A 21809-nucleotide genomic window follows, 5' to 3' on the forward strand; every position below is an offset into this window, starting at 1 on the left:
TTCCTACATTTTCTATCAGATATTTTTGTTCAACCCTTCAAATTAAACGTTACAATCTGCACTTGAATTCTGTTGTAGAGGTTTCATTTCAAATCCAATGTGGTGGCATGCAGAGCCCAACTCGCAAAAATTGTGTCACTGTCCAAATATTTCTGGCCCTAACTGTATATTTATATTTAATTCAGCGCTAGATGGCAGAAAAGACGGTAATTCAATTGCCGGCTTTTCCTATCTCCTTCACAAACCAGACAGGATATGAGACATGGTTTACATACAGTAAACCATCTCATATCCCTTCTTTTATTACATATTCCTCTTTAGTAATGTAAGAAGTGTCTTTGTGTCAAATTTAGGGTCTCTAGCTATGAAATTAAAGGGTTAAATCCCGGAAAAAATTGGCGTGGGCTCCCGCGCAATTTTCTCCGCCAAAGTGGGAAAGCCAGTGACTGAGAGCAGATATTAATAGCCTAGAAAGGGACCATGGTTATAGGACCCCCCTGGCTAAAAACATCTGCCCCCAGCCACCCCAGAAAATGCACATCTGTAAGATGCGCCTATTCTGGCACTTGGCCACTCTCTTCCCACTCCCATGTAGCTGTGGGATATGGGGTAATGAAGGGTTAATGCCACCTTGCTATTGTAAGGTGACATTAAGCCAGGATAATAATGGAGAGGCGTCAATTATGACACCTATCCATTATTAATCCAATAGTACAAAATGGTTAATAAAACACACACACATTATTAAAAAGTATTTTAATGAAATAAAGACACAGGGTGTTTTAATATTTTATTATACTCTTAATCCACCTGAAGACCCTTGTCACCTGAAACAAAGTTAAAAAACAACAACAATATTCCATACCTTCCGTCGTTACAGTCTTGTCCCACGCTGTAAATCCATCTGAAGGGGTTAAATCATTTTACACCCAGGAGCTTTGCTAATGCAGATGTGCTCCTGACTGTAAAACTTGGTGAATGAATGGAATGCAGGGGAATGTACTGTAGTTACCTCGAGTTGCAGTGATGCGCCCTCTGCTGGATGAACTCATATGAACTCGAGCCTGGGAACTTTTCAGAATATTTTCCCACACTCGAGTTCATATGAGTTCATCCATCAGAGGGCGCATCACTGCGACTCACTGATATATATATATATATATATATATATATACTGTATATATGTTTGCAAGAATATTTGAGCTGATGGATCCATGATATGTCCATTTTGCAAGCCTGCGAGAAAAAAATCGCCGTACGGAAGTCATGCGGATACCATACGGATGACACACGGATAAATTTGTGCGGAAAAATCGCATCCTCGCATTGAATACAGAACAGTGTTTTGGGACAATTCCAGCATATTACGGCCATAAAAAATGGACCGTATTTACTTACGCCTAGTGTGACACCGGCCTTAGTGTGATAATGTCTTTCTAGTGGTTTATCACGTACATACAAAGAAAAACACAAATGTGTGCCATTTTGATTAAAACAGAAAGATTAGTGAATAATAAAGTTCCACCATTGACTTAGATTAACTGGATAGTCAGAACGTGTATCATATGTGATCCTACTCTTTTCACATTTTTACTTTACTAAGTGCAGTGAAATAAACAATATGTTGATCTTACAGGGGTTTCGCACTGTTTGCAAACATTTCTATATGAAAAATATTATTTTTTAATAAATATATATATATTTACCACTAGGGGGAGCATTTTCCGTTTTAGATCTCAAGCAGCTATAGAAAGACTTACCAGCTTTACTGTTAGCAGCAAAATTGGGGCAGTAACTGCTGACATCACCATTTCCCTCCCCTTTTGGGTGTTCTAGTATCTCTGGGGCAGAATGAAGAGTAGCATCACAGGGCAGCGCCATTTTGTGGGTGACTGCCCTGTGATCTGCTATAACCAGCAGTTATTCTCTCTCTCTCCCATCAGTCTCTCTCACCCAGATTACATGATTCTCTCACCCCCCTCCACAATGCCTGGCCATTGACTGCAGACCTGCAGCTCCTTCTTATCTTACTGAGGGATGAATCACAACTCCTGCTGAGCAGCTGACAGCTCCAGCTAAAGGTATACTCTTCCTCCCTGATGTCTCTGCTATTCTGCCCCTACTTATCTCCTGCATTTTACTCCTGTCAATATAAGATCTGGTCTGCTGGAAGCAGTACTGCTTATGTTAGCAGATCCGAGGGCTCCATGAATATGGCAGCAGAACACTCCCACTACTGTGAATTGTGCAGTCCACAGAGGCGTGCCCAGTTCACAGCAATGACAGTTCTATTAGAATAGATAGGGTCGGTGTCCATCTGTTATCCCCTATGACCATGGGGTGCTGTATTATGACACTGTTAGTGTTGTGCTGCTACTGTGAAAGCAAGATGTCAGCCTCCAGTGCCTTATTTAAACTCCTATAACACACGAAATATGTTTCAAATGCAATCAAATCTTGGTTATAACAGCATGTTATGCTACATTACATTGATTTATTAATGATCTACAAATGCGGTACCTTCCCTTTAATTTGGATTTATGCCTAGTACATGGCCTGAGTTAGTAGTGCATGAGCTCTAATATTACACTGCTCGGTAAGATGTGATTTTCCTTTATTATTTTGAGAAAGACATTTAATATCAACATTGTTTTCATAGCAGTACACTCAAATATATGGAATAGACATATAGTAATAGAAACAGATGTACCAACAGCTGTTTGTGGAAGCAATTAAAGTGAATGTAAAAGTAAACAGCAAACTTAAAAAAGATGCAACATTTTATCATTACACCCTCTCCGCAATGTTATTGAAAGGGTATTCTTCACTTTAGTGCTCATGCAGACGAGCATATAAATCGGACGTGTGCAGTCATATTTTTAGTTGGACAGCACACTGACATGTTATTTAATACTGCTGTTCAGATGAACATTTTTTTTCTGACTGTCAGCATGCTCTGCTGTCATCCAAGTCTTGGATGAAACTCACACATTCAAATCTATGGGTGCGAAAAAAAAAATCAGATCTGACCCAGACCATCAGAGCGGCATCTGATTTTTTACAGATAGATATCTATTATAAACCTAGGAAACTGTATGTGATAATGTACAGTACATGCTTTAATGTAGTTGTTTGAAAACGGTGAAAAGACGTAAATATTAGACACATGGATGAAAATGAGAAAAAAATCAAGTTTTCTGGATGAAACTTGGACGATTTTTCATGCGCTCCACTACAGGCACCATTAGACTTATTAGTAAATGCAAGTATCTTAGACTAGGTGCACACTACATCTGCCTACAATATACATCAAGAGTTTTTCTCGCCAAATGCTGTAATGTTGCCATAGGATCCTATTGACCAGACAGAGGCCAAACATCTGGCCAGTATTTTTTGCATATTATTTATTTCATTGTATAGGAAAATGTAGCAGACTCTTATCAGGAAGGCTACTGCAAAGAAGTATACACCAACCGGTACATGGATGCTGTGGCATCTGTTCGTTAGTGGCCACCATTGGGCGCATACCTCCTAAGCACATGTACCCGACATTAGGCACAAACATAATGTGTAGCTAGTCTTAGTTTGGAAAAACATACTACCGTATTTTCCGCTTTGTAAGACGCACTTTATTTCCCCCAAATTTGGGGGGAAATGGGGGTGCATCTTACAAAGCGGATATACCACTTACCGTTACAGGCTGGGATGAGGGGGTGTCCGCTGCTGCCCGCCTCCGCCCGCCACCGCTGCTGCGGTTGTCCGCTGCTGCCCGCTGCTGTCCCAGGAGATCCTGGAAACTCCGGTGCTGCGGGAGGCTTTGGCGACATTTTGTGAAAGACCAGAGCTCCGGCAGTTCGTCCATGCGTTCCTGTATGACTGACTTCGGGAAAATGGCCGCCGGAATCTCGAGAGATGAGATCTCAGCGCTGAGATCTCATCTCTCGAGATTCCGATGGCCATTTTCCCGGAGTTAGTTCCAGTATGACTGACTTCGGGAAAATGGCCGCCAGAATCTCGGGAGATGAGATTTCAGCGCTGAGATCTCATCTCTCAAGATTCCGGCGGCCATTTTCCCGGAGTCAGTCATACAGGAACGCATGGACGAACTGCCGGGGGGCTCTGGTCTTTCACAAAATGTCGCCAGAGCCCCCCGCAGCCCCGGAGACAGCCCTGCAGCCCCCGAGACAGCCCTGCAGCCCCCGAGACAGCCCTGCAGCCCCGGAGACAGCCCTGCAGCACAGGAGCCCCCCTCATCCCAGCCTGCAGCACAGGAGCCCCCCTGCAGACTCCCTCATCCCAGCCTGCAGCAATGTTCCACTCCTGCCTCCAGCACCGACCCTGGGACCCTGATCCGCTGCAGCCACAACCCCTGGTGAGTAATAAGACACATGGATTATAAGACGCCCCACCAATTTATTAAAAAAAGTTTTTTTCCTATTTTTCTCCTCAAAATTTGGGGTGCGTCTTATAATCCGGAGCGTCTTACAAAGCGAAAAATACGGTAATTGGACCAGTTGGTACAAGACAGGGTAATGTTCAACTTTTCAATGTTTGGAGAAATAAGATGAATGGACTTGAATTCTAGAGTATATTATTTACATGGCATTTCAACTTGCAACCAGCCGTCGTACCAGACAGAAGAATGAGCTGCAGAGACTGGATCGTCAGTTTTACAGATGTTCAGTAATTAGTTCTGCTTATACAAGTATAAAGTGGCTACAGTTCTGAACCATGGCGCCCACTGTTTAACCCAAGCATGCTGCGATGTCTGCGCTCGAGCCGTTTGCAGGGATTGTTAACCTCAGTCGTTTGTAATATAGTCCAATGCATTCATTACTGAGAACTATACAAATAATGCCGCCATTACCAGTGAATGCTGTTAATTTGATTTCAATATACGGTATGTATGAGTTGTACGCTTCACTGTAACATCGCAACAAATTTTTGCTCAATTCTGTAATCTCTGTATAACAGCATGCGGAGATCCTATTGGTCAATATTATGGTCCTTTAGACTGTAAAGGCCCCATTATTACATTTGCGCCTTTTTTTGTTTGCTCCAAATTCATCTTTCCATGTGTGCTTTTTTAGGTCAATTTTATGTCTGTTCACCTGTTTTTGGGTGGGGGTTTGTTCACCACTATGGGCATTGTTTCCAAAATTTTTCACCGGATTTATCATTTGTGACATCTCGAAGTCGCAAAATTTGTCACAAGTAGACTCCAGTCCATCCTCCAGTGATATTATGTACTTCAGCAATTTTTGAGGAATTTTTACATATTGCCCTTAAACACTAATAAAGGCGTAGAGTGGCTTTATTAGTGCTGTACTATGGGTTTATCATACATATGTTCATGGACCATTATAGCATGGCACATTAATATTCTACAGGACTACGTTCCCACCATGAGCTATTGGTGAGTTTTTAACGTTGCAGATTTTCTGCACCTATAAGGGTTTGTGCCCTCGATCCGGGATGGCAATGTTTTGTATGCTCTGTGTCCAAAATGCTGCGTTCTGCATTACTAGCCCAGTGGATGGAATTTATAGAAAACCCATGCCCACTGTGCTTCTATTTAACGCTGTGTAATCTCACCCGTGGGGCGGGTTTATGAGCCACAGCATGTCAACTAGTCTCCACTGTATAGTCTCACCCATAGCCATGCATTAGCTGTAGTAAATCCGCATCGTTCAATGAAAACATGTGAATTTATTGTACCTGCGTGATTAGAACACAGCGAAAATACGCGTCCAAAACGCTGCTAGTTCTTGATCGTAGGGACATAGCCTTAAATAAGTTAGGTCACTTGCGTTTTTCATTGCATTATTGTGTGCGTTTTTTTTCATCCCGGTTTTGACTCTTGTTCGTGTGTCATGCTTTAAATACAGCTGCTTTGTTATTGATACTTTCTGGTATTTGACTTTGACAAAACTTGATTGATACAGTCACGTGACTTCTATGCGTTTTTGACCTGTTTCCATTGTGTAAAAGCACTAAAAGCACATATGTATTTTTTACTTGCGGATTTTCCACATCTAATGTCAGTGTACGGGAAAAATCGCTACGTAAAACTCAGCATACCTGTAAGAGGAACTGACATGTTGCGGATTTGAGCCACGCACCGCAGGTCAGTTTGCGCTGAGCAAAACCGAAGCAGAGTGGGCATGAGATGTGCACAAATCCCATCCACTTTGCTTGAACTGTAAGATGTTGCATTTTTGGCACAGTGAAAAACTCACCAAAAACTCATTTGGGCATCTACAGTATATAAGCTTTTGGGTATGTTCACATATTATGTTTTTGAAGCGGCTTTCCCACATTTTTTTTTAAAAAAAAGCATTATTTTATTGCCCCAACAAAGTGAACGAGCTTTCTGAAATCTCATGCACATGCTGCTTATTTTTTTCTTGCACATTTGAAAGAGTTTCATATCTATACCATGTCAATTCTTTCAGCATTTTTGCAGGGATTTTTTTTTTAAATTTGATCTAAGGCTATGTTTACATTAAACACTTATGCTCCTTTTTTTTTTGCAGCCAAAACCTGCTTCTTTGGCAATAAAAAGGCTGCACTCAGGGTTTTACTTTTCTACGATGATTTTTTGTGGCATATCTGCAGCGTTTTTATTACTTTTTTTTTTTGTTGCAGATTACATGTATGTTTGGTCCACAGTACACAGTTCATAAACTTAGTTTTGTTCACCAAACATGCAGCAAGTTCTTTTAGCTTTGTTTTTTTTTTTTGCACTTTGTCATTGCTTTCTATGAGTGAGTAAACGCTGCAAAAACGTTGAAAGAATTTACTTGCTGCAGATTTTTAAAAACCCTGCGGTTCTCAAATTCAGCCGGGAAAAAAAATTGTGCGCATGAAATTTCTGAAATCTCATAGCTTTTGCTGGTAATGTAAAACACAGCTACTTATGTGCATATACAATAACTCTAAAGAATGGAAGAAAAAAGCAAAAAATGATGCAAAAACGTAAGTTTTTTATGCAGCATTTTTTCTGACAAGAGACACGTTTTTACGCAGGAAAGTCTGCAGTAAATGTTTAATGTGAGCACATACCCTTATTGTTTGCTTAAATTGTTTGTATTTTCCATGTAAGCAACAATAGAGTAATAGATTAACTGTGTTCCCAGGGTAGAATGTAGCAAGGATGGCAAACATTGTAATTATAGTCAGGCCGCACTGCATGGTGTGAACATTGGCGCGGTTTCTGAGGAGCAATTCACTGCTGCTATTCTACAAAGGGAAACTTCTCTATGAATGGAAACTCTTTCAATACCGTGGTGTAACTGTTAAATAGAATTGGCAGTAATATATTCTTCCTTCATTTTCCACAATTTTCCTGGCTGAAAAGTACATACGGTGAGAGATTCCCTTAGCTTTCAGGTGTGAGGACTATGGATGGGTCCCGGGGGACATTTTACACCAAGATTTTTCAATCAGACAAAATGTTCCAGAGTCTGTTTAGTGACATTTTCACACAATTTAGCTTTCTGAAGTATTTCTGTTATAACAGCAGGTTTGTTTCTTTTACTGCCGTGTCTCCGACTTCTGTAACTTCAGAAACCTGCATTTTTGGCATTGAAAAACCTACCTACGAAACTACGCATAAGGCCGGTTTCACACGTCAGTGTCTCCGTGTGGTGACAGTTTCCTCACGTACCGGAGACACTGACTCACGTAGACACATTAAAGTGAATGTGTCTCTGCACATATCAGCGTGTTTTCACGGACCGTGTGTCCATTTGCAAAACACGGAGACATGTCAGTGTTCGTGGGAGCGCACGGATCACACGGACCCATTAAAGTCAATGGGTCTGTGTAAACACGTACCGCACACGGACGCTGTCCGTGTGCCATCCGTGTGCTGTCCGTGTGCATTTTTCCTGTCATAGGGTTAAAATTATAAAAATTGTTGCAATACTCGAACACTGACACACGGACAGCACACGGACCCTAAAAACGTACTCACGGACATCACACGTATGGCCTACGTGAGCACACGGACACACGGACAAGGATAACTCTGGTACCGTTTTCTCCGATACCGGAATTATCTGGACGTGTGTGACTGGCCTTAGGGCTCGTGCACACCACCGTATTTCCTGTCCGAGTATTATTTATTTAAAAAAAACTGACCTTTGTTATTCAAAGAGGTAGTGCCGATGAGCGATTATTTCCACTGACTGAATCTGCATGTGAAAAAGAATGCAGCATGTACTAGTTTCTGCCATAAATCGGATGAGATTCATCTATTCAATCTATGGGCGAGTGAAAAAAAATCGGATGAACATACGGAGCCACAGTGTAGCATATGATTTTTACGGATACTGTACATTACAATTCTTCAATATAGGAAACTGTAAATGAATAATAACTGATACTGTAAAAAGCAGATTGTATACGAATAGAACCTGGATGACTTGTGAGAAAATAATTGCCCCACTTTTCTGGATACAACTCTGAACGATTTTTATACTGTCGTGTGAACCTATCTTAAGTCTGTTACCTTCAGAAATTGTGGACCAATTCCATTACTGTATTTGCGCCTGTTTTTTTTTTTTTTTAGTATTTTGCACCTTTTTATTTTGTTTGCACGCAGTTCATCTTCCCATTTACACCTTTTTATTTCTGTTTTATATGATTGACTAATTTTTTTTTAAGGTTTAGGATTACAAGATTACAAGATCCTTTCGCCTGATTCTTCATTTGCGACTTTTCAAAAAGTAGCACAATTTGTTGAAAATGTTATTTTATGTAATTTCAAATTTTTTTCTGCAAATTTTGTGACAGTTCTAAAAAGTTGCAAAAAGTCGTTAAAGTCAGAGAAAAAGACTTTTTTGACTTGGCGCGCTATCCTGATGAATTTGATGCCAGGAAAGATCAGCAAATACCACGAGATAAAAAAAAAGTGACTTTAAAAAAACATAAAAATTAAATCTCAGTGATTAAATCTCAGCACATGTAAAATCCTTTTCCGCTAGTGGAGGAATATGCAAAGTAGCTGCTTGTATAAGTTACCGTAGTGTATATACAGCAAATTAGGATGAAACTCGCCAACCAAATAACCATGATCCTATGGAAGGCTCAGGTACTAAAAAAAAAAACAAATACAGCATGCTAGTGAAACTACATATGTTTAAAAGGGTGCCTCCAGTATGAAGGACATATAAGATAGACCTGTTACATTTTAAGAAAGTTTGGCAAAGATGGTGGAATCGAATTTCTAAAGATACATTCATTTCTCATACTGACACAACAATGGATCCCTCATTTGAAGATGACTTTGAAGCCAATTATTTGCCACTAGGGTCTATTTCTTGTGATTCGTTCACACGTGCCACCTACTTTAAACTTAAGATCCAAGGCACTGGGCAATCTCCTTCAAAAAAGTTTTACTGACACATAAAAAAAACTAACATGCAACGTTTCGTACACACAGGGCTTTTGTTCAAGACAAAAAAAGTTGTACACCTTGAAAAAGGCCCTATGTGGCCAAAACGTCGTTTATTAGTTTTTTTGGTGTGTACACTGGTGTCAATAAAGCTTTTTTGAAGGAAATTACCTGGTGCCTTCGATCTTTGGATTGTTTGCAGTTTTTGCAACCAAATGGAGGGTTGCACCAAGTCTTTACAGGAAACGTAGTGCAGTGCAGGATATATACCCTTTTTAAAGCTACTTTAATTTAACCGAACGTTAGCAAATGTCACAAAAATACATCAGTTATTGGCATTCATAAAATCACTCCAGAAGGGGATTGGAACAGAGTTGCTCATATCTTTGCGACTTTTCTAAAAAAGTTGCATCTTATGACTCTGTCTCAAACAACTGGAAAAGCCACATTGACCATACAAGCAGAATGTTAAACCATAGAAGATCATGGGAAAGAAAGTGCAAATAGTTTGATGAATTTGTTGCAAATAAGAAAGTGACTAGAGGCATTAAAAAAAACTGTCTGAGATGCCATGATGAATTGGGTCCACAGTGCATAATGACATACACATACTCTGTATAGATAGCAAGGTTTCTGAGTGATATGCAGAGAAAGGAGCAATCGGCTCACCTGTCCGGTGCTCGGCAGATGGCTCTAAGTGATAAATCAAGGGAAAAAAAGCCAGAACTCACGTCTTCATAACAAACTTCTTTATGTAGCCCAGATTTAAAAGCAGTGATGGTAGACACAAGTGACACAGAAAAAACTAAATGGCTGGAGAGTAGTGATGAGCGAGTGTACACGGTACTCTGGTTTTCCGAGCATGCTCGGGTGGTCTCTGAGTGTTTTGCGCATGCTCAGAGATTATGTTTGAGTCACTGCAGCTGCATGATTTGCGGCTGCTAGACAGCCTGAATACATGTGGAGGTTGCCTGTTTGTTAGGGAATCCTCACATGTATTCAGGCCGTCTATTAGCTGCAAATCATGCAGCTGCGGGGACTCAAACATAATCTCCAAGCACGCTGAAATACTCGGAGACCACCCAAGTATGCTCGGGAAACCCGAGTACGGAGTACACTCGCTCATCACTACTGGAGAGTAACACATACAAGCCTCCAGAAAATGGGTTTCGAACCTACATGGGGCTTTGTCCAAGCCTGAATGAGCACAAACAAATGGCAAAGGATATGGAAACGCAGCTTTACGAAATCAACAAACAGGTAAAAATAACTTGCATATATAAAAACATGTATTATAAAGATATACATTTCACAGGAACAATTAACAGTAAAGAATAAGATCAGATGTTTTGTTTAGAGGTTGAATGATATCCTTTAGTGATAAGCAAACGTGCTCGGATAAGGTGTCATCCGAGCATGCTCAGGTGCTAACCGAGTGTCTTCAACATGCTCGGATATTATGCTAGAGTCCTCGCGGTTGTTCGATAGCTGCAATACATGCAGGGATTGCCTAACAAACAGGTTTCAGACATATTACTAGAGCACACCAAAGACACTCGGTTAGCACCCAAGCATACTCTGATACGATCGTATTTGAGCACGTTCGCTCATCATCACTAATATCCTTTGGTGGGCACAAGAAACCCAGATCTGTCATGGCAGTACTTTTGCGTCTTCTGCATTGTATATAACAATTTAAAAGGTGTGGTAAAACTGTGTTTTGCAACTCTTTGTATCTCTGACAGAATCAGTTTGTATATCGAGATGGAGGGTACACAACACAAGAATCAGTTACTCTGCCATACAGACCACCCGTTTGTCCAATACCAGAAGTTCCCGCAGTCCAGGGTGCAACTTCTGAAGTGTTTGAAGACACCTGCTGCAATGGCACTCTCCGAAAACAGAATGCAGAGCGACCTCCAGAAGACAGTAGTCTGCAAAGATACAGTGCTGACCCCACCGCATTTGTACGGGAACGTAACTCACGGGGTGTTGTAGGAGAAGATGGCTACATGACGCCCATGAAGGAGAAGCCGAAGACAGGTTGGTCAACAGTATCAGCGTTATATAATCATTAATCTTTAATGTTGCTTACATCTCTTTGTATCCAAATCCATTAATATCCTACTATTCAACCATTCTCATTGGAATCCATAGCAAAAGGAAAAATGTAAATCCCGATGAGCTTAAAGGGTCATTGTTATTTCATAAATCAATAACACATGTGAAAATAAGAAACTTTGTCATATATACTATTAGAGAAATCTGCTTCTTTCTTCTCCTGGATTGATCCATCATTCTCAGAATTCTTAGGTAAAATTTGTATTCAGTGACGAAAGACTTTCCCATTACTGAGATAGTAGATGACAGTTGGTGCTCATAAAGTTCTATAGAGAACTACATATGTCTGTTTGTCTACATCTAGCTCCTTTAAAAGAATATTAAAAGTAGCAACTGTCAACTCCTATCTCAGTAATGGTAAAATCTACATTGACAGAATACAGAATTCATCCATGAATTTAGAGTTAAAGGTCAGTCCAGGTAGAGAAAGAAACACATTTGTCTGAAAAAAATATATTTCAAAATGTCTTGTTTTTATGTGTACTATTGACTTGTGAAATAAAAATGAACATGACTGTCACTCTTTAGAATCCAGGCACTGGATAAAAGAATTAGGAATCTAGCAAGGAAAAAATACCTCTGATCACTGTACAAGAAGTGATGAGTCTGCCCTTCGTACTACACGTCATCAGTGTATCTAGTGCCTGACTGCTGTAAATATTGGTACAGATTATGTTCTGCTATTGACAGCCCATTCATGTTTTTTTATGATCAGGTATTGGCATGTATTAGAGCCAAGGAAATAGTGTCCTGCTGATCCCATTGAGGTTTCTCAGAAATGGAATTGAAAGCATATAATGATGATGAATGAAGCAAAAATATCATTTAGGGGTCTTTTTTTTAAAAGGCAAACTGTTAGCAGGTGTTTGCTATTTAATCTGATATCGGCATAATATAGGAGCAGAAATCCTGATTCTAGTAATGTGTCACTTATTAGGCTGTATGCTGTAGTTTAAATACAATCAGTGTCTTTTTAGCAGGAGATTATCACTGCCTGACTAGGTCTCATGTGCAGGTCAGTCAGGCTTATCTGTATAATCCCACCCACACCACTAATTGGCAGCATGGAGACAATGTACACTATACACAGGAAGCTGCTAATCAGTGGTGTGGGTGGGATTATACAGAGCTCAGTATTCTGACCACGGCTACATCTACAGGAGAGAAAGCAGGGATTCTAACAAAACTGCAAAGCAGCCTAGTAAGTGACACATCGCTGGAATCAGTATCTCCGTTCCTAGATCATAGAGCTCTCAGATTAAATAAAGACCTTAACAGAAGAAGCATGACTAAGACCATACATAAATGCAAATCTGAACAACTTTGATAAAAAAAATAGATAAAAACAAAAAAAAAATACAGTACAAGGAATCCACACAAGGTTAACCAGACAAAAGTAAGTTAAAGGTCCTGAGATTTTTCGGTATTTTCATGACTATGAAAATTGTACATTCACACTGAAGGCATCAAAACTATGAATTAACACATGTGGAATTATATACTTAACAAAAAAGTGTGAAACAACTGAAATTATGTCTTATATTCTAGGTTCTTCAAAGTAGCCACCTTTTGCTTTGATGACTGCTTTGCACACTCTTGGCATTCTCTTGATGAGCTTCAAGAGATAGTCACTGGGAATGGTGTACCAACAATCTTGAAGGAGTTACCAGAGATGCTTAGCACTTGTTGGCCCTTTTGCTTTCACTCTGCGGTCCAGCTCACCCCAAACCATCTCGATTGGGTTCAGGTCTGGTGACTGTGGAGGCCAGGTCATCAGGCGCAGCACCCCATCACTCTCCTTCTTGGTCAAATAGCCCTTACACAGCCTGGAGGGGTTTGGGGGGTCATTGTCCTGTTGAAAAATAAATGATGGTCCAACTAAACGCAAACCGGATGGAATAGAATGCCGCTGCAAGATGCTGTGGTATCAATTTTGAACAAATCCCCAACAGTGTCACCAGCAATGCACCCCCACACCATCACACCTCCTCCTCCATGCTTCATGGTGGGAACCAGGCATGTAGAGTCCATCCGTTCACCTTTTCTGCGTCGCACAAAAACACGGTGGTGGGAACCAAAGATCTCAAATTTGACCTCATCAGACCAAAGCACAGATTTTCACTGGTCTAATGTCCATTCCTTGTGTTCTTTAGCCCAAACAAGTCTCTTCTGCTTGTTGCCTGTCTTTAGCAGTGGTTTCCTAGCAGCTATTTTACCATGAAGGCCTGCTGCACAAAGTCTCCTCTTAACAGTTGTTGTAGAGATGTGTCTGTTGCTAGACATCTGTGTGGCATTGACCTGGTCTCTAATCTCAGCTGCTGTTAACCTGCGATTTCTGAGGCTGCTGACTCGTTTAAACTTATCCTCAGAAGCAGAGGTGACTCTTGGTCTTCCTTTCCTGGGGCGGTCCTCATGTGAGCCAGTTTCTTTGTAGCGCTTGATGGTGTTTGCCACTGCACTTGGGGACACTTTAAAAGTTTACCCAATTTTTCGGACTGACTGACCTTCATTTCTTAAAGTAATGATGGCCACTCGTTTTTATTTACTTATCTGCTTTTTTCTTGCCATAATACAAATTCTAACAGTCTATTCAGTAGGACTATCAGCTGTGTATCCACCAGACTTCTGCACAACACAACTGATGGTCCCAACCCCATTTATAAGGCAAGAAATCCCACTTATTAAACCTGACAGGGCACACCGGTGAAGTGAAACCATTCCCGGTGACTACCTCTTGAAGCTCATCAAGAGAATGCCAAGAGTGTGCAAAGTAGTCATCAAAGCATAGTGTGGCTTCTTTGAAGAACCTAGAATATAAGTCATAATTTCAGTTGTTTCACATTTTTTTGTTAAGTATATAATTCCACATGTGTTATTTCATAGTTTTGATGCATTCAGTGTGAATGTACAATTTTCATAGTCATGAAAATCCAGAAAAATCTTTAATGCCAGAATAATGAGAGAGAGAGAATGTTTAAGGCAGAGGTGTCAAACTGCATTCCTCAAAGGCCGCAAACAGGTCATGTTTTCAGGATTTCCTTAGCATTGCACAAGGTGCTGTAATCATTATGTGTGTAGGTGATTAAATTATCACCTGTGCAGTACAAGGAAATCCTGAAAACATGACCTGTTTGCGGCCCTTGAGGAATGCAGTTTGACACCTCTGGTTTAAGGCATTTTTATTAGCTACTGCAAAGTCAAAGGTTTACATACACTATTATTACTATGCCGTTGAACAACTCTGGACTAACCATATGATGATGTCATGTATTTGGAAGCTTCTGGTAGGATTCTTTTACAACATCTGAGTTAATTAGAGACACACCTGTGGATGTATTTTAATGCACACCTGAAACACACTGCTTCATGGGAAAGTCTAAACAAATCAGCCAGGATATCAAGAAGAGAATTGTGGACTTGCACAAGTCTGGCTCATCCTAAGGTACAATTTCAAGATACCTGAATGTGTCTTGTTTATCTGTACAAACAATTAACAAGTACAAACAAGATAGGAATGTCCAGCCATCATACCACTCAGGAAGGAGACGGGTTCTGTGTCCCAGAGATGAACATGCTTTGGTCCGACACCTGCATATCAACGCAAGGACAAAAGCAAAAGACCTTGTGAAGATGATGGCAAAGCATATTGCCAAAATTGAAACATAGTGGCTTAAGAATAAGAAAGTCAATGTTTTGGAGCGGCCATCACAAAGCCCTGATCTCAATCCTATTGAAAATTTATGGGTAAAGTGAAAAGGCCGGTGCAAGCAAGGCGACCTACAAACCTAGATCAGTCACACCAGTGTTGTCTGGAGGAATGGGCCCAAATTCCGGCCAACTATTGTGAGAACCTTGTGGAAGGATATACCAAACATCTGACCCAAGTTATTCAGTTTAAGGGTAATGGTACCAAATACTAATGAAATGTATGTAAACTTTTGACTTTGCAGCAAGTAATAAAAATGCTGTAAAACATTCTCTCTCTCTCTCTCTCTCATTATTTTGGCATTTGGCAAATATTAATAATTATGGTAATCCTAATATACCTAAAACTGGAAAGTTTATTCTGACTTCATGTCAGATATCGAGAAAAACATGCATATGTGTCTTTTTATATAGTGTATGTAAACTTATGGTTTCAACTGTATATAGTGGTGCCAGCTTTAATCAAAAAGCATAAATAAAGTAATTCTAGACATCCAAACTTCCAACCTATATAAAGTGGTGACTGGAATCACACAAAGCAAAGAAACAGGAAAGAAAGGTATCAACCACTGAGGACTCTCAATTCTAAATATTTTTCAAAGCAAAGAAAAGCAGCCAAAATATCATTTAACTTAAATAATTTTACAGCATGGTCAAATGCATGGTACCAACTAAAGTAGAGGGGGACTCCGAGTGCCCAGCCAACCCGATGCATGTTTCATCAGATTACATAGCAAAACCATGCTGACAAATTTGCTTTAATTCAAAATAGCTAAAATCAGAGAGTTTTTATTATATCAATTAGCGTACACGAATATCAAAAATAGAAATACATTTATAGACTCATAAAAGAACGAATGAAAGTGGCACTCACCCAGGTATTGCTGAATAGAGATGTCCTTTATTCAAAAGAATGCGTGGACATACATACGATAGAGCAGCGGCTGGTAGCGGTTAGGGTGCGGGAGGGAGGTGAAGGACGACGGCCGTTTCGCGCTTGCGCGCTTCTACGGGTCCTGGACCCGCAAGCGCGAAACGGCCGTCGTCCTTCACCTCCCTCCCGCACCCTAACCGCTACCAGCCGCTGCTCTATCGTATGTATGTCCACGCATTCTTTTGAATAAAGGACATCTCTATTCAGCAATACCTGGGTGAGTGCCACTTTCATTCGTTCTTTTATGAGTCTACAGTTGTATTCAGCTTTACGTGGTGCACCTCCCGACAATTGCTCATGCTGATCTGTGCCGCTTAGCGTCCTGAATCGAATCCAGCGTATAAGAAGATAAGTTATGTTGATAAACTATCCTAGTGCCTTCCGATCTTCATTTTTCTGCTTAGAAATACATTTATCTTTTATCTTTTTTTTTAGATTACTTAAGTCCTGTGGAAGAGAATCCTTTTGTCTCCAGAAGAAAAAATGGTGATCTCCAAGCTCTGGATAACCCTGAATATCACAACGGACCCAGTGGGCAGCCAAAAACAGAGGATGAATATGTCAATGAGCATCTTTACTTTAACTCTTATGGCAAGCCTAAGGAAAATGCTGAATTCATGAAAAACAATGGACTAACTGTGCCAGAGAAAGCCAAGAAGGCATTTGACAACCCAGAGTACTGGAATCACAGCTTGCCTCCCAGGAGCACCGTTCAACACCCAGATTATCTGCATGAATACAGCACAAAATACTTTTATAAGCAAAATGGACGGATCAGACCTGTAGTTGCAGAAAATCCAGAATACCTGACCGAGTTCACTCTGAAGCCAGGCACTGTCCTTCCCCCTCCACCTTACAGGCACCGGAACACTGTTGTGTAGACTTTTCAGTATTATCGTTATTGGGGAAAACCCATGACACATTGTCCTTGAGCCCTCCTACTCTTATAGCCACCTTTATTCCTCAGGTGTGCTTCCTCTCAATGCCAGATCCCTCCCAACAGAAGGTAACAGAATGCGCTAGGTTATTTTATTATTATTTATTAAAGAGAGCACTTGACAATGTTCGCTCCTGACCGGCAGCTCCTTCGTTATTGGAAATTTGACACCAGATGACCAGGCACTGGAAGAAACCGTTGGGTGTTCCTTGGAGCTATAACAAACGATCAAACCATTTTTTTTGCGTTTCCATTTTGCAGACACTGTACTGTTTTTACAAGCTCAAATCAGTATTCCAAGAACCAAATTAAAATTCATTTATTTTTATGGTTATACCTTACCATTGACATAAACTCGACTGTTCAAACAAATCTTTTTTCTCTGCAGAACACCACATTGACTGTCTGGAAATTACAACTGAGGAGACATGATTCATTTTGCTAGTATATTTGGGCATAAAAGTTGAAATAAATGTAGGTTTTGTTTTTAAAGTTAGGTTTGCATATTATAGAGTTTGTATTTTTCTTAAAACGTGAGACTATTTGTTATGGTATGGCCTGGGCTATAGTATATTAGCAGAGTTTTTTAGCTAATGTGTAAGTGGTGATTATGTTGCCATCTGTCTGATAGCATACAAGATGACATCATTGACAGTCTTTGCGGACTGAAGTCAACTAGAAAGGTAATATCTGACTTACCTGGATTAATGATCACTTTAATAATAGTTCAGAATCAAGACAAGCCCAGTTGTGTCAGTATATAAGTCCTTTGACCATGGTCTTTTACCCAAGTTTAGACTATAGAGTCAACTGATAATGTCTTATAAGACATGGAGCACTTAGATGAGAAATAAAAGCCGTAATCCCTTTAAACGTAATTACTTTAATTTATGCCCTCAATACCATGAAGTCACATTTTTGTGTCCTCCATTCTGTTTTTCACTTTATCCAAATCTACTCCACAATACTATTCGTTTAAAAAAAAAACACAGCACCAACAAAAACTTTCTGGAGGATGACAGAAGAGAAAATGGACGCAAATTCCTTAACTTTCCTTTTGGTGACTTGCTTAAGGGTGATATTACCAGTGTTTGGAGCCATATGTTTTATTTCAGGACTTTAAGCAACTAAGATACAGTAGACTAGTCAATACGATGTCCACCATGATGACTGGGGTGTCCGAGCCGGTGGGAAGCTCTACAGAAGGACTGTAAGGAAAATATAATGCAGCAGGGAATTGCAGACTAAAGTCAGTTTTGCACTTGAGGTGTTCTCTTTGTCTTTTAAAGACTATTGTATAGTTTTGATTTTTTTTTATGTTATACCTTTTTTATTTCGAATGAAGCAATATGGAGGCAACCAGCAGAATCAAATGATGTACACAAAAAAAAGACTCTGAAAATGTCAAAAGAAATGCAAATTATTTGTAACTAAGAAATTAACTGGAAAATGTTATGACTATAAGCTATAAAATAATATATAATGTAACGGGTTAGACAGAATATGAGTGACAATGATAAGAGGGGTAGGGTCACGAACGGCAGGTTTTGAATTCAAGAGTAGACACATTGCACATAAAATTATCTTGGAGGGTTGACTACTCATGTCATGCTATTTCCTGTCCATGGATGTTAGGTACTCAGATGTAAAAACTCTTCAAGGTCTTCCTGCAGCTTGAGTTTTCAGATTTAAAGGGTACCTATCAGTATCAAATTATTTTCACATACTATGGTGACATGTCAAATGTTTTGATAGTAGGGGTGCAGTATATCGAAGAGGAAAAGAGTGATTAGCTAAGCACCGTGGCAATTTGGTTCAGATCATCTCTCCTCGGAGAATGGGGCTAGCAGTGGAGCATTCTATTCCATAAACTGCTCATTTGGCTCTACGTGAAGAGAAAAAATGATCAGAAATGACCAGGTGCAGTGCTCAGTTAAGCATTTGTGCCACTTTCTTTTAGCGATCAGAGAAGAGATCTTAGCACTAAGACTCTCTCCAATCAAAACTTTTGACATGTCGCTACAGCACGTCAAAAGAGTTCTTCTAATTAATAGGTAGTCTTTAAGAGATGATGCATATGTTACATGCCGATGCTTGTCTTCACGTTTTGTTTTCATACCATGTTTCCTTTTCAGACAACTGATTTGTGAGATTTCGTTATCGGTAGTGTTTGGTAGACTGATCCTACATGTTGTGCTGCTTCCAGTGTGATCTTATTCCTTACAGGAACTACAGAAACCCTGCAAACAAGAACAAAGCTACAATGATGGATTTTAGTGTATTCATTTCTTCTCACAATATATATTGTATGTGAACTTTAATTTAGAAGAAATATTTGCTCAAAAGCAGAGATTATATCATTATTGTTTCTTAATGCGTTTGTCTTCACTTTCCTTACTTTGTTTATTGAATTTAAGATCAAGGTAGTTTTTATTTTCCTGAATAGTGAGCACATGTCCTTGAGATAGTATAAAGCACCACAGTATTATAACGAAGCTATGAAAATCAAATACGTATAAGCTGATCTATGTGATTTTCAAATTGGATGCTTCCGAACGTTGAATTTGCCAAATGACAACATTGAAGAGGAATGCGATATTACAGACTACGATAACATTTGTGTACAGTTTGATATTGACCCCTTTCAAAAGCCAGCGATTCATAGCAGTGATTGATGGATTTCATGCATTGTGGACAATTTTGTTATATAAGTTCATGGATTTTAAATAAATAAGAAGGAATGAATGGAAGCGAGCCTAGAAATGGACTTGATATTTAGCTCTTAATTGAAAGAAATGCCACAAGTAAATCGTTGCTTAGTGAAACGTGTACGTTGTACATAGCTGCTTGTAATGGAACTGTAGAAATCATCTGGAGCACTTTGCATGGGAATCTGGACTTTTGATACTGAAGTCAAGAAATGCAAGAAAATTAGTGCCAAATTCATGGTTTCCAAGTTTGACGTCTAAGGAGCGTAAAATATTCTTCATTAACACTGCCAATTGCTTAATGTCATATATCACAAGGAAGGTCTTATTCACTGCTACTAGATTTCTTGCGAGTAGGCTTGAAGGTTATTTTTTAGAAGCGTTGAACTGCATTTCTGCGTTTATCATGTTCATCGTGTAACTCTCTGAAAGTGCGAACTTTAATGGACTCTTAATAGTATGTGCATTGTATCCAACACAATTGTATGTGTGGTCAGCAGGATGCCGGTGAACACAAACTGAACCACAGAAGATGTCTATGTAGTGCAGCTATCCTCTGCACTGCGGTTGTAAGACATTATGTAGCATTTAATAGTTCTGCTGTAAAATGGGTCGAAAATCCCTCAACCTGAAGAAGATTTTGCAGTCCAATACTGTTGCACAATCTTCCATGTGGGAGATTAATAGAACAATTCTAATGTAATGGCAGCTAAATATGAAAGCAAAGGACTTATCTTTAATATGTATCCCATACCTGTCACATCTACACTCATGGCCAGAACAGACCAAGTACTCATTCTTCCCAAAAGTAAGGAAACCACTATGTCAGGGATACAGAGATACTTATTTATCTGAATTATACAGTACTTACATGTAAATGATATATCTTTAGTATAGAATCACACCAGTGTATTCTCTCATTTGAGGGATTCGGGTCAATAATGCAAATCATACTGTGATCAAACTTTGACCAGAGTGTGAGCAGATTGTAATCCAATTCTCTTGGATGAGGGGAGAAGATAGAGAAAAAAAATCTCCATCTTCTCCATTGTGTCAGTCTCTGGAGATTGAACTGCACTCCGATGTCATCAGAATGCAGTCCAATGTTTCCCACGCACTTATTGACTTGCATCCGAATATTGGATCAAACTCGAGCATGCTGCAATTTTTTTCCTTGGACCGCCTTGGTCTGAAGAAAAATCAGGCATGTGCACTGCCCCATAGAATAGCATTGGTCCGAGTGAGATCTGATGTTTTGTCGGATCGCACTAGGACCAAAAATACGGTCATTTGCACAAGTCCTTATAGTGTGTTCAAACAATTTACATTAACATATCAACTAAGCGTTAAATAAGATTTCCACTTATTTTTCATTCTAAGAACAAGTCCAGTGTGATGTAAAAAAAACAAAAATATATTCATGTACCGATCCCTTGTTGCTGGTCCATTATGTCTCCTGCTTGCCTCCCACCGCCTCTTCTAGCATGGACAGCGCATGACTGCTGAAGCCACTAAATGGCTGCATCAATGACCAATGGGCCATTGCTGTGGCCAGTAATGGTCTACAGTGTTCTCGCAATGTCCTTGTCAATAGAGTAAGCAGGAGACCAGAGGAGGACTCAGGCAGTGGTATAGACAACCCTTTTAATGTTGATACCCTGAACCGGGTTCTCACCAGACTCTCTTTATTTGGCACACTTTTAATCTTTAATTTGAGGAAATCATTGCTAGGATTCTGCCAAACAAGCGGTACAGAACACTAATCAACCTCACACTAATCTTGTGGTATGAGGAGCTGTTTGATTTTTAGTATATGTTTCTCTAAGGTCTGATTAATTATCCTCGCTATTCTTACAGTCCATAAATGAAGTACATACAGCTGTGCCATCAGAAAATGATTGATTTTCTGAGAGTATGCACAGATTTACCTTTGATGCCGATATACTGCATAGAATTTGCTGCTGTCAAATTGCCGGAACTTTTCCTTCTTTAAAGCATTAATAC

The 21809-nt window shown here is 39.8% G+C and overlaps 1 protein-coding gene across 2 annotated transcripts in view; it reads left to right on the forward strand.

Annotated features, from left to right (window-relative positions):
- Nucleotides 1–19468, forward strand: part of ERBB4 (erb-b2 receptor tyrosine kinase 4) — a 1426503-nt gene extending 1407035 nt beyond the window's left edge. Inside the window, exons 26-27 of one of the 2 annotated variants that reach the window (XM_069733421.1) lie at nt 11146–11443; nt 16596–19468. In XM_069733421.1, coding sequence (XP_069589522.1) covers nt 11146–11443; nt 16596–17041 — 744 coding nt within the window. In that variant the 3' untranslated portion in view covers nt 17042–19468. The remainder of the gene's footprint in view (nt 1–11145; nt 11444–16595) is intronic. The other variant, XM_069733420.1, reaches the window with a different exon arrangement.
- The last annotated feature ends 2341 nt before the right edge of the window (nt 19469–21809 follow it).

This window comes from Ranitomeya imitator, chromosome 7 (genome assembly GCF_032444005.1).
Source record: "Ranitomeya imitator isolate aRanImi1 chromosome 7, aRanImi1.pri, whole genome shotgun sequence".
Classification (NCBI taxonomy): Eukaryota; Metazoa; Chordata; class Amphibia; order Anura; family Dendrobatidae; genus Ranitomeya; species Ranitomeya imitator.